The sequence below is a fragment of the Megalops cyprinoides genome, chromosome 6 (genome assembly GCF_013368585.1).
Source record: "Megalops cyprinoides isolate fMegCyp1 chromosome 6, fMegCyp1.pri, whole genome shotgun sequence".
In the NCBI taxonomy this organism is placed as follows: domain Eukaryota; kingdom Metazoa; phylum Chordata; class Actinopteri; order Elopiformes; family Megalopidae; genus Megalops; species Megalops cyprinoides.
The window spans coordinates 7,210,209-7,223,411 of record NC_050588.1 but is presented as its reverse complement, the minus strand read 5'-3'; the positions used below and the strand labels follow the sequence as shown (position 1 = coordinate 7,223,411).

Sequence of the window (13,203 nt, the reverse complement as noted above, 5' to 3'; positions counted from 1 at the left end):
TGATTCTTGTGATGGTCATCCCGTCATGGCCTCCTTCTTGGGCTGGAGATCTTCGCAGACAGCCACATATCATAGAGTAATGTGTGTACTGTATCTGTCAAATGCTGGGTGTTTCTTTGCTTTTTTAGTATGCATTTCATTTTCTTCCCTACTGCCATGTTTTCTTCATGGACCCTGTGTCCAAGAACAAGTTTCTGCTGAGCTCTTTCTCTTGCTACTTGCTGTGTTATTGATTATCCCGCTCAGGAGATAATATTTGTAATGACAGAATAGTGCTAGGTTCTCATATTTGTGCCTGGATACACAAGTGGAAGGGTGCATTTCCCGACCTCTCAGTCTGTTAGCACCTGATATAGCAGACCATGCTAGTGCTGTTCCAATATGCTGTTCATTTGTAAGTGGCTCTTTCTCTCTCTCCTTGGGTGTTTTGTGTTCTGTGTTGCTCCCCTTCCCTCTTTTTTGTCCTCTAGTCCAGTATCTCTTAAAGTTGGAAGGCCCACCACTCCACCTGGCAGCAAAGAAAACCATATAGTTAACATCTGTCTCAACATCTGTTATTACTTATTATCATTATTATCAATTGTTCATTTTGCAAATGGCCTTATCCAGAAAGATTTTATACACAGTGCAGGATATTAATATAATCTCCAATAAAATATCAAACAAAATGTTTGGTGACAAATAAATCAGTTATTAATCAAAAAGGGATTACATTAGTGCCATTGAGATGAAATTCAGTGCAGGTCAAGTTAAAAACAAGCTGAATGATACCCATTGTAGGGAAAATTCATTGAGGTATTCAATACATCAAAAAGCAAATGATCTTTTACTGCTTTTAACAGTGGAAAGAATCACATGGAAAACATCTTATGTGTAATCACTGTATCCATCTCCGCAGCTTAGCAGAGAAGTTTCTATGACAGAGTTCCAAAACACACTCAGCTCCTTTGCAAGCCCCAGTACTAGAGCACTGTTTTGACCTATGGTTGTTTCACATCTCCTCTGTGACCCCAGGAGGAAAGCAATAAGGAGAATGTGCACGTGTTAAGTGGTCTATCCCTGGAGTTTGCACAGTATCTTGAAATATCCCATGGGGCATGGCTTAACCCCCTGGGACCTTGCTGTATGGTGACCCGAGACTAAGAGATCGTCCTGCAGCATGTCTCCTGTCGCTCCCCACCTTGCTCTCTGACTCCCTCACCTGTTTGTCTCCATACCCCTAACGTTTGTGCAACACAGTTTTCACACCAACTCCAGTCTTCTCTGGCCATTATATATCTTATATATCTACTATATATCTTTGGAGTATGTGTCTATAATGACAATATTCATTAAAACGATAAATGACAATATCATTATCATTGATCTTAGAGCTTAAGTAGGGTTTTCGTGAAGAGTTTTGTTAACTGGAGGTTTTATAAAAACATTTTTGTCTGTTTTTGGACAAAGCCTTACGAACCCTGGCTTACCTTTGTGAGCACAAGGGTTTGTTATACCAGCAGAGATGTTATCTTGTCCTGTAATAAGTTTAATGGCCAAGTGACCACAGAAACATGGCAAAAGAACACCAACAGTAGCATACCTATTTTAAAGCTGAGCTTCTTTCCCGTTGTTGGCACCTCAGAAACAAATCTGAACACAAGGTGTTGTGACCAGAGAACTAGAGACTGATTTTTCGACAAGCACAAACCGTTGTGTGAAAACTGTCTCCCACTGTGGCTAACCGCTTGTGTCTTTTGTGGTCCTTTTAACTTGACGTGTGCGTCTTACACCAACCTTTCCCCCCTCTCTCTTCTCTCCTCTTTCTCTCTCTCTGTCCATTTTGTACCTTTTTTTGTCGTTTTCCCGTTTCCTGCTCCCCCACCGCTCACCCACCTACCTCTCGGCTGTCGCTCAGACCTGAAAGACATACACAACAGTAAGCATAGGTACTTGCTAGCCTCAGAGAACCAACGGCCCGGCCATCTCTCCACAGCGCCCATCGGCTCACTGACCGCCTCCCCGTCCTCCGGCTCGCTCTGCAGCCAGGTGGGCCCACAGTCCGTCACCAGCATCCAGGAGCGCATCATGTCCACCCCTGGAGGGGAGGAGGCCATCGAGCGGCTCAAGGTATCCCAGCGTCCTCCTGTCTCCGTGTCCTTCTCCACCCCTCCTCCGCAGTGCCTCCTCTGCCCAGGCCTCCGAGGCTGGGCTGGAGACGAGACTGAGCCTGTGCGGAGGACACTGTCGCTTCTGTCATGTTTGTTTTCAGTCTTGCAAAGTTTTCAGTGACACAAATTGCTACTGCAGTTAATCCCCACACCAGAGCAAAGATGACTGTGATTTAGTTTGAGGGAAAGGTATTTTTGTTGCTGCTGTGGAAGGGTAGGGCATGCTGTACTGCAATGCACTGTGATGGTCAACTAAAGTTGCAACGTATAAGTGTTAGATACTGCTAGGTTGCAATGTCTCAGCATATTTTGTTTGGAACATAGCTGCACAGGTAGAGCTCTGATGCATCTTGTGCAATAAAGCCAAGTAAGATTCTGCTGTTAATCCTCAGACACTTCTGAAGCAGAGCCCGGATTGCATCAGTATGAAATATCAGAACCCAAAAACACCAATGACAGGCATTTTCTACCTTTTATATTATATTTTCCCACCACAGCAACCACAGAAAAATATTTCTTTTTCCAAAGTGTCTAAGCTTTTATCAGAAATTGGTATCAGTAGCACTAGACAGTCTACACTGTCGAACCAAAAGTCATGGGACATCTGATAGCAGGAAAATGGGTGTGACTACAGTTGTGACTACACGTGGTTTGAAGAGAATAATATAAGAACTCTGCAGTGGCAGACAGAACATCTTTGGGATTAATTAGAAGACAGAATTTGGGCAAGGCCAAGGCCCCTTCAGTAGCGGATCTCACTAATGCATTAAAGCAGTATTTCCCAAACCTCTCCTGGTGGACCCCTTGTCCTGCATGTTTTAGATCTCTCCCTGCTCCAACACAGCTGATTCAGATGATCAGCTCGTTATGAACTCCTGAAGCTGCTTAATAACAAACTGATCATTTGAATCAGCTGTGTTGGAGCAGGGAGAGATCTAAAACATGCAGGACAGGGGGTCCACCAGCAGAGGTTTGGTAAATGCTGCTTTATAGGAAGAATGGAGCTCAATACCATTTTTCCCAGAAATTAGTAGACACTCTTCCGTAATGCATAAAAGTGGTCAGTAAGGCCAAAGGCGAGCCAACACAGTGTTAATGTCTTGGAATAAAAACGTTTGTTTTGTTTATAACTACCCATCTCTTTCGGTAATGTAGCGTATGTTTTCCCATGGGTGAACATATGCTACCTTACCCTGGGTATGGGTGCTCAGAGGGTTGTGTTGCTGATCGCTCCTTCCCATGCCCATTTAAAGCCCCTGGTAGTAATTTGGGGGTAAGTTCATTAGAATTCATTGAAATGCAAATGATGGCAGACAAAGCGGAGCGAAACAAAAGAGAGCAAATTCCGCACATTTCACTGCTGTGCTGTTGTTGTCTGCTGTCTAGTTCCAGGAAAAAATCCATCAGATGATACTGTATTTGTGTGTAGGCAATTACGGTTCCTGTCTATACCTTCCCCTCAGATTAGTCCATATTATTCCATGTTAATTAGACCTTGATGAAGTAAATAAAGCATTTTTATAGGATTGTAAGCACATGTCCCCCCCCCACCATCTAATTGTGTTGAGGACTTCAGTTTGCTATCTGTGCCTATGGTTTTAGCTGAGGGTTGCCTTTCCCTATAATATCTGTATCCCCCAAAATGAATGCCCCATCCAACCCTGGTGGGCTGATATGAAGTACGTGCAATATTTAATAAATAATGGCACTAGTGTCACGAATCACCAAGGTAACCCAGACGATAGTTCCACATACACGTCATTGCCAGAGTTTAGCCTTCTTAGCAGGCAGGAAAAAAGGGGAAAAAAACACAGTCGTTTTATGTCATATCTGTGATCACATTAAATGCCTGGATTAAACACATGGATGTGATATCACCTGAATGCATCCTAGTTGTGAACATGTGACATGGCCTCTGAGTGACTAGTTGACGACGATCAATCTGTCTGTTGTAGAATAGAGGAAAGAACAGACAGATCGTGACCAGGTTTACGGAACAGGGGCCAGGTGGGGGGGGGGGGGGTGCGTAATGTGCTGGATTTCTCCTCTCACTTCTCTCTATGAGAAACCACACAGGGCTACGTCGTCAGGCAAGTAGGATCTGCTGTTTCCATGGAGATTGCATCACCGCCTCCATGATCGCTGGCGCTCTAGCTGTCACTCAGCATCGGGCTGGTGCAGAAGGAGGAAGGACTAATGTAGCCAGAGCAGCCTCCAATGGCTGCCGTGGGCACAGTAAACGAGGGGTCTTTTCGGAACACATCACTCTCATTTAGTTTGGAAAGTGCAGGTCAATTTAAAAAAGGTAATTGCCCTGTCATCAAAGGCTGAGGCATGGCTCTCTGCCAGCTGAGATGTAATTGCATCTACCTGAGATGGCCTCGCCTGCTCACAAAGTCAGTGCATAGCACAGGTGAGCCCTCTAGGAATGTACATACTCGAGCAATGAATATGAGACACTGAACGGCCGCTTTAAACAAGCACCAATATTGCTACATTTACTTGAGGAGGACGAGAAGCCCACTGCATAGACGCAGTCCCATCCCTAACATTCCGCAGAGCGCATAAGAAGCCGTGAATTTGATGCAGATGGTGACTGCTCTGTCAGCGGTGAGGTTCTCAACAGCAGATGGTAGAGGTGTTAAGCCTACTCATGTGGGGCCCACTGTTACTCCTCCGAAGAGAGCAGTCTGAGTATCATGTAATAATACTAACCAAGGCCCCAAAATTCAGCCAGTCAGCCCTTCTTTATCATGAGATCTGGGATAATGGCATGTGGGGACTTTCACTGACCCAGCATGAATAAAGAAACATTCAGAACTGGTTTTATTTTGCTTAATTTACTTGTGGTTCTCTTGAGGAGATGAACAAAGTTGTACATTAAATATAAGGAAATGGATCTCAGGTTTAAATTGTTAGCAATATCAGCCTGAAGATTGAACTAGTCTGAGAGCATAAAGTGGAAGGGAGATGGTGAGTGGTGTGGGCCTGTGGGGATAGTTGTTATAAATAGCATGGCAAAGGTTATGACGATCGTACCATCCCAAATGGCACTTGAGTTTCATGGTTTGTCATAAGGCTGCTCTTCCTTTTGCATTCATCCAGCAGCAGTGAATAAAACCCCCCGCCTCCCCCCACAGGAATCTGAGAAGATCATCGCCGAGCTGAATGAGACGTGGGAGGAGAAACTGCGGAAGACCGAGTCCATCCGCATGGAAAGGTCAGTGCTGCAGGGCCCTGCCCATGCGTCTGCCTGTCCGCTTCACCCAGCAGGGGTCCTTCTCTCAATCCCTAATTTCACTGAGGGCCCCACCGGGTTCCTGCCAGTGCGCATCTCTATCCCAGTCATCATCCAGCACTCAGACCCTCCGGCGGGGGGCGGGGGGTGGGAGGGAGAAAGTAGCATTTCACCTGTGACGTCCTTCTGGAAGTCCCAGTGCATTAACTGCCCACTTTAGACATCTCTGGCCCTTGAACACCTTGAACAAGAATAGCAGTAGGTGTGCTCATGGGAAATTAGCCAAGGCTGTGTGAATGCTTGTGCACAGTGACAGTCATTAAAGCATTTCAGTTGCACTTTAAATGAAAGAAATACCAAGAACCTCATCAAGAAATTGAACCGATTTCTTTCAGGTCACTCAGGCAAATTTCAGGCAAAATAAATGGATGAATGACAGTCCCTAACCATTAAAATATCTTTACTGATATATTCATCACAATATCTTAATTGATATTCTGCTGTCCTGAATACTAATTATATAAGAGTGACAATATCATGTTGTACTCAATTTCTCCCACAGGGAGGCGCTCCTGGCTGAAATGGGCGTGGCCATCCGGGAGGATGGGGGTACACTTGGGGTTTTTTCACCTAAAAAGGTAATGAGGGTTTCAGAAGGGCCCAGAACAGATAATAATTTAGAAGATAACACGGATGTTTTTTTTTTAACTTTCCACTCTTGGCAATTTGAAAAATATGCCCTCACCAAATATATTTAATCATATCTAGACACTGCACACACAAAGTTATCCAGAGCAGGACCTTGTTGTTTTGTTTTTAATAAGATGTAATCCATTTCTCCATCTTAAAGCTGAATCATTTAATTTCCCTTTCAATTCTCATTTCCTTCTTTTTTGCACATCGTTTTCATTATTTGTTTTTCCTTTTAATTATATTGTTTTCCTACTATGTCACAAGATTTCTTTTAGATTTATCCTTAAGTGCCACCTTTCTTTACCAAGTACATGTTGTTCTACATGGGCTTGTTTGCAGTAACTGAAGAAGACCAGTCTTGTAGTTACATTGCCAGATTAAAGCTTTCCTATACATTGTTATAGTTTTAATGATATATGTATTTGTAATACATATATACGTATATTTGTAAAGTGTCACTGGGTGTAGACACTCTACAATTATTGTTCAGTTAAATATTTTGAACAATTTTCTAAGAACTTTTATGGTGCTGTAGACTGTAGACCTCTGATAATTTATATTTAAATACTGTTAAAGTATATTATTATCACATCCAAATTTAATAGCTGGGTTATTTCCAATTAAACAGTAGGGTGCATGAGAGAACATTTTTTGAAATAGGGAACAGCGCTACCTAGAGTTCATCTTCTGCCAGAGCTGACAGGGCCAAAGCAGTAGCAGTTCTTTCTGGAAGTTTCCAAGATTCAGTGGTTTTTGAGGGTAGAAACAGATTAAGATTGAACACAAATTGTGCCGTTTCTTAGTTATTTGGTTATCATCACTTTTCCCGTGGACTTAAAAAAAACCTTGAATATGTCACCTTTTTCACTGTGATACAGTAAAGGTTGGCCGTGTAGTGGTAGAAGAGTTGATGTTTCATAGGTGTGTAGGTGAAATTACATGCTAAACCAAAACATGATTAAAATGACACTCATTTGTCAAGGGCCTTTTTTCTTTTGTCTTTTCTTCCTTCTTGATTTCAAAGACATTTTGAAGTATTTATATCTCTCTGGATGCAAATTTGTTGTGATAACTGTTTAGCAAGGTTTGTGGAAGGCAGCCATTATCGCTCATTTTGCTAGAGGTCTCTTTTGCTTTGGGTTCTCGGACTGTGCAACAGGTGGCAGTTCAGGGGGACAGTATGTGCACATGAGCAGTCTGGGCCTGTCTCACTCTGCATTCACTTTTCAACAGACGCCTCATCTGGTGAACTTGAACGAAGACCCCTTGATGTCAGAGTGTCTGCTTTACTACATCAAAGATGGAATTACAAGGTAATGGGCAGATTCCACAATGCAGTGCAACATTCATAACGTATTCTGGGTTCCACTCGTACATCTTAGTCATACATCTTATGGATCTCCAGTTTCAAATAGCTGAGTAAGACCATACAATGTTAAGACTTATCTATCACTGCTATATGGAGTGAAGACAAGGATTTTGGAGTTTATATCCCCTCAGTAATAATGGGTCAGTGTTTTTGTGAGAGCAATGATGAATAAGGAATGTAAATCTAACAGAAGTCTTGTTTGCCTCTTTATGCCCAGCGGAAACACCTGTGTTTGTTCATTGTCAAATGAATTAATCACCAAAGCTGAGACATTAGTCTTTTGGCATCTGTAGATTTCAGTATAACATTAAGGGTGTGACCCAGATTTGCTTTTCTTAAGAACCTAAATTTGTTTCTAAAAAGCTGGGTGTCATTTTTATTCAGATTGAAATGAGTGAATACTGATGGAAATATTTAAATACCAACATAAATGGGGAAATACTAATAGAAATGGGTAAATACTGATAAATGCGGATGTTGAGATTTATTACCCATTTTGGTAAGTAGGGATGTCAGCTTCCAGGGCTTTTTCATGACCTGTAGTAACCTTTACAGTAGTTAAAACTGGTAAAAAAAAAAAAAAAAATCTGCCATTACCACAAATGTTTGTTATGAAAGCATTGCTATTAGGTAGGCAACTAATTTATTTTGGAATTTATCAGTATGTATTCCAGTGTTCAAAGTCCGCGTGTTTGAGTATCTCTGACAAGCACAAATGTAACATTATACTGAAAGGTCGATCTCAACCTGCTGTGCTTGGTGTGGTGTTCCCCCGGGAAGTGCAATTAGCGCTGAATTGTAAATGCTTTCATAACATTTTAATGACTCCACACCTGAGGAGGTAGTCCATCACAGTGCTATGAAATAGATGTTTGAAAAATGGGGTGGTGGTGGTATTTTTTTACATTGTACATTACACAATTACGTTACACCTCTTAAATAAAATTTGGGAAAAGCATGTTTGCACCCTGGGTAATGCCTTGTTATGTTACAAAAAATGTGACTGCTATAATGAAATGCCATATAAATAAATGGAAATTTGGTAAGACCGGTAGGCGATTGCAGTGCTGTGCATTTTAGCAGCAGGCGTTTCTGTCTCTGACACGGCTGTTCTGTGGCTGCAGGGTCGGACAGGCGGACGCTGAGAGACGGCAGGACATTGTTCTGAGTGGAGCGCACATCAAAGAGGAGCACTGCATCTTCCGCAGTGAGAGGAACCTGAACGGAGACGGTGAGTTGGGAGGAGAGAGCCTCAGCGTCAGCAGTCAAGGGGGCCGGGTCTTTCCACAGGTCTGTGTCGCTCCCAGTGTGTCTTGGAGTTGACCAGGTAGCATATGTTTTAGTGCTAAAGTTATGCCTACACTGGATTTATTGCTACGCTAGGGTATTCAGTGTTGAGGCTCAGAGGATGGTCTTTATGTTGCTGACATATCCTGCCCCTTAAATGAGTTTAATTGTTGGTGGGATTTGATTGGCTGCCGTGACTCTCCCGTATTGTCTGAAGCATGGTGGAAGGGCTCAGCCTTGAATCCGTTGGGTGAGAGTATGGCCTAGCATAAGGGAACAGGCCTTGTAACCCCAAGGGTGTCACGTCAGTTCCAAGGTGGGCCACCACCTTTCCAACCTTGAGCAAGGTAGTTAGCCTGAATTTCTCTAGTAAATATCTACCTGTATAAACAGTCAATAAATGATAGTGTGATATCATGTAATTTACACACAGTTACAGTCTGTGCAGTGTGAATGACTGGGTTGTGTGTCAGTGCTGGCGTTCCTGATTGCCCCCTTCCCTGTGTTTTCCCCCTGCAGTGATCGTTCTGCTGGAGCCCTGCGAGGGGTCGGAGACGTACGTGAACGGCAAGCGGGTGGGCGCCGTGGTGCAGCTGCGCTCGGGTGAGTCCTCCCAGCATGCTCCTTTCACCAGGGCGGCAGCTGTGGACAGCAGGAGACCGGGCCTTCCCTAAGGAATCCCACATAACGGATTTCCTGCTAATTTTTGGAAGGAGTGTTTAGGACGACATGATGCCTGATGTGTTTCACTGAGCTGATGGCTTATTGTTGGTACATACATGCAATGAACAGCCAATAACATGCATTGTTATTTATATATAGGCATTAAATGAGATATACATAGGCAAATGGTGAGCCAAGATGTCCTGAATGTGTTTCTATGTTCTTATGTTCTTATTTAAAGAATATTAGGGGAAAAAACTGACTTTGACTTCTCAGTGCATACACATATTGTGTTGTGTTGTGTGTTTCTGTGTTAAAACCCCTGGCTGATTATATGCACATGCGTGTGTGTGTGTGTGCATTTATGTGCTGCAGGGAACCGCATCATCATGGGCAAGAACCACGTGTTCCGGTTCAACCACCCGGAGCAGGCGCGGGCCGAGCGGGAGAAGACCCCGTCGGCGGAGACGCCCGTGGAGCCTGTGGACTGGACCTTCGCCCAGAGGGAGCTGCTGGAGAAGCAGGGCATCGACATGAAGCAGGAGATGGAGAAGAGGTGGGGACACCCTCCCCGAATCCCCTGAATCCGTGTACAAAAACTGTGCTCCTCATTAAGCCTTACACCTACAGCACAGACATAAAATCCAGATGTAGGCTTTCAAACGTATACAGTGCTCCTTTATCAAGTTGTACAGTAAACGTGTCTGGTAGTGGTTGTTGTGTTGTGCCAGTTGTTGCGTTTGTTAAAATTGATGTTCATCTGTTTCCTGTGTTTTTCCCACAGGCTGACCGAAATGGAGATCCTGTACAAGAAAGAGAAAGAAGAAGCCGACCAACTCCTTGAGCAGCAGAGACTGGTGAGCACAAATTTGCTGCTGGACTTAGAACTGTGGAAGCAAAAGAAGATAAGGAATGTGCTGTTCAGTGGCGACGCGGTGCTTTTCATGACTGAACAGCAGTATTTCTTAGGCTTGCCAAAGGAGTAAAGTCAGACATTTTAGACCCTTTCAGAGCTCTCTCAGAGTTTGTCCACATGTTGAGCTAATCCCCCTGACAAAGTGTCAGTTGTGTATCTTAATTCCTCTCTGAGTGGCTGCATGATTAATTGATTGATTTTTGCCGGGCCAGGCTTCCTTTCTTTCTTGAAAAAGTTATGCACAAAAAAGCTCAACAAACCTCAAAGGCCACTTGTGTTTTGTATGCTAAAATAAATGTATAGCCCTAAGGCAGGTTGGCGGAAGAAAACATAAAGTAACCAACTCAAGTGGTCATACTCCAAAAATTGCTTAAGATGCAAATGTGATTTCCTTCCCTTGTTGGTTGCCTCAGCAATTGAACAGTTTTTGCCAACATTCAGAAAGATCTGACAGGATAGTTTCAAAATGGGCCTGATTTTACTCCTTTGTCTTGTTGGTTCTTTCTTGGCATTTTAGTCCTAATGCAAATATTCTGCCACGTCTGATGGATGTTTCCAGGGACTTGAAATGCCTGAAACATGAAATGTGTCCTGATATCTGATAAATGAATTTTTGAATATGAAAATCAGCAAAAAATGGCAGTCTTTTTAAAGATGGGTATTTGAAGTTGAAGGTCTTTTATTAGAAAAGAGGTTTTTGTTTCCCGCTTGCCTTGTGGAGTTTTGGCCCACACTAATTCTGCACTCTGAGCTCTGACACGACATGGTCTGCATGCATTGCCTCTTCTTGCATGGGTGTCCACTATGAAAGGATTGAGTGTTCGGGGGGGGGGGGGGGTGCGGAGTATTTGCACCTTGTCTCACGTAATTAAAGAATTTTCGCCCATGCGCTGCAATGGTTTATCACAGGGAATCAAAAAAAAATCCCTGTGCCTTTTCCATTTTTAGTCCATTTTTTTCATTCTGTATTTTCCTACAAACTGAATCCATGCAAAGCAACATCCGAGGCAAAACACCGCATTCAAAAGTAAAACAACTGGCCTCAATTTTCCAGTCAACATTTAAAGTGGTGGAAGATCTGTCTTCCTGCTCCTGCTCTTACACTCGAACAGGAGATTTTCACTTGATTAAAAATGAACTCAGTCACATTCCTGCCCCTGTCTTCCACCCTGGCTGTCACCACGCTGCATTTTCCCTTCTGTGAAATATTGTCACTGGGCAAATTTCTGCCCTGCAAGGGACCTGTCCCAGAACACAGTGCTGCAGTTGCAGCTATCCTGTGTAACTTACCTCAGGTGAACTTGGGCCTGGGAGACATACTGCAACGTTTGTTCCTTTTGCATGGTTTGTGGTTTTCTGGTCTTTGTGTTATTTTCTAGCTTTTTCTTAACAGTATCATTAATGTGACGTTCTGTACTTTTAGTGATAGCAGTAGTAATTCCTCGAGATTTGCTTTGGAATGAATGGGATTATAGTGAGTGAGCCCAGCTGCTTAGTTGATTAGTGCTTCATGCTGGTTTTGTTCTGGGTCTTTCAGCTCTGTAGTGCAGTTAGTGATTCATATACTGTGATACATCACCGAGGCTCTGCTGTAGTGTGTTTAAGCCTATTGATAATGTGGTTTCTCATTGATTTACTCACTTCTTTCTGCGAGTCACATCTGGGTAGGGCATGTAGACCTTCGGCATGCTTGAGCACAAAGAATCACTGTTGCTGTGGTTTCCATTGCGGAGGGCGAGTGCTTTGATTCTTCTGCTGTCTCATAAACACAACCCAACTGCTGTCTCACTGCACACAAATGTCTACACAACACTGACCTTTGGGGTGAAATGATAAGTGCTTATCATCTATGTATTATACCTGGATGCTTTCTTTGGTATTTAACATCTTCTTCTTCTTGGTACTGAATGACGTGCAGAAAATGAGAAACTGCATTTCCTCTGTCAACCTCTGATAGCAATGAATGTAATAACTCTCTCAATCACCACTTCAGCTTGTCCTCTGTCTACTGATTGTGTAATAAACCTGCAATAGCACTCGTGTCCACTAACTTGCTACTAATGTCGTAAAACTCTAAACCCTCTTTCTTTATCATGGACTTCAAATGGGGGGTGCACAAAATCTGCAGCCATTTTTTTGCATGTGTTTGGAGCATGTTTGGGGTGCAGCTTTTGACAAAACAAAAACCAAAGTTTAAAGGACATGGAAAAACATTTTAAAGGACCACAGAGTACATCTACCCCCATTTTTTGTTGATTATGTTCTCCCATAATTTCTGTTGTTTTAAATCATGAGTCATAGTTTTGCCATTGCGTTTTACATCAATATGCAAAATTGGGGATTACATAGGCCATGTAGATTGATAGTCTCCTGTGCTGAAAATCAGTAACTCAGGTTTTTGTTTGTATTTAAGAATATATTTCAATTGTTCAGAGCTGGATACGTATTTCTAAAACATTTATTTGAGTATTTAAAATCTAAATCTAAAAAACATTTTAAAAAGGTTTGGAAAATATATTATTCAAATTCCAGATAATGTTAAAACTGCTTCAAAAATGGCTTTCAAGGCCATTATGAAATGATTTTTTGATGAAGTGATTTTTTCATTCACTTTAATAGTGTAGTATCCATCTAATTTCTCTTATGCTAGTATTACATATGTTTTTCTGGAGTTATATACAGTTAAGTTATAAGTTAAATACGTATTTATTTATATGTATATTATTTATAATACATAAATATTTATATACATATCAACCACATGAAATGAAGTATCCTTTGGCCATGGATGTATCCTGTTTTGCATATTCATTATGTTATATTCATTATTTAAAGAAAACACATTACATTTTTTTTGGTTTGCCATTTAAATTTTCCTTTTTTGTTG

At 42.3% G+C, this 13,203-nt stretch overlaps 1 protein-coding gene across 2 annotated transcripts in view; it reads left to right on the top strand.

The window, feature by feature from the left end:
• The window catches only part of LOC118779275 (kinesin-like protein KIF1B), a 79,233-nt gene that overhangs the window by 35,996 nt on the left and 30,034 nt on the right, over positions 1–13,203 (top strand). The window contains exons 15-22 of one of the 2 annotated variants that reach the window (XM_036531308.1): positions 1,898–2,109; positions 5,291–5,370; positions 5,951–6,026; positions 7,315–7,394; positions 8,575–8,681; positions 9,257–9,340; positions 9,776–9,956; positions 10,185–10,257. In XM_036531308.1, coding sequence (XP_036387201.1) covers positions 1,898–2,109; positions 5,291–5,370; positions 5,951–6,026; positions 7,315–7,394; positions 8,575–8,681; positions 9,257–9,340; positions 9,776–9,956; positions 10,185–10,257 — 893 coding nt within the window. The remainder of the gene's footprint in view (positions 1–1,897; positions 2,110–5,290; positions 5,371–5,950; positions 6,027–7,314; positions 7,395–8,574; positions 8,682–9,256; positions 9,341–9,775; positions 9,957–10,184; positions 10,258–13,203) is intronic. The other variant, XM_036531307.1, reaches the window with a different exon arrangement.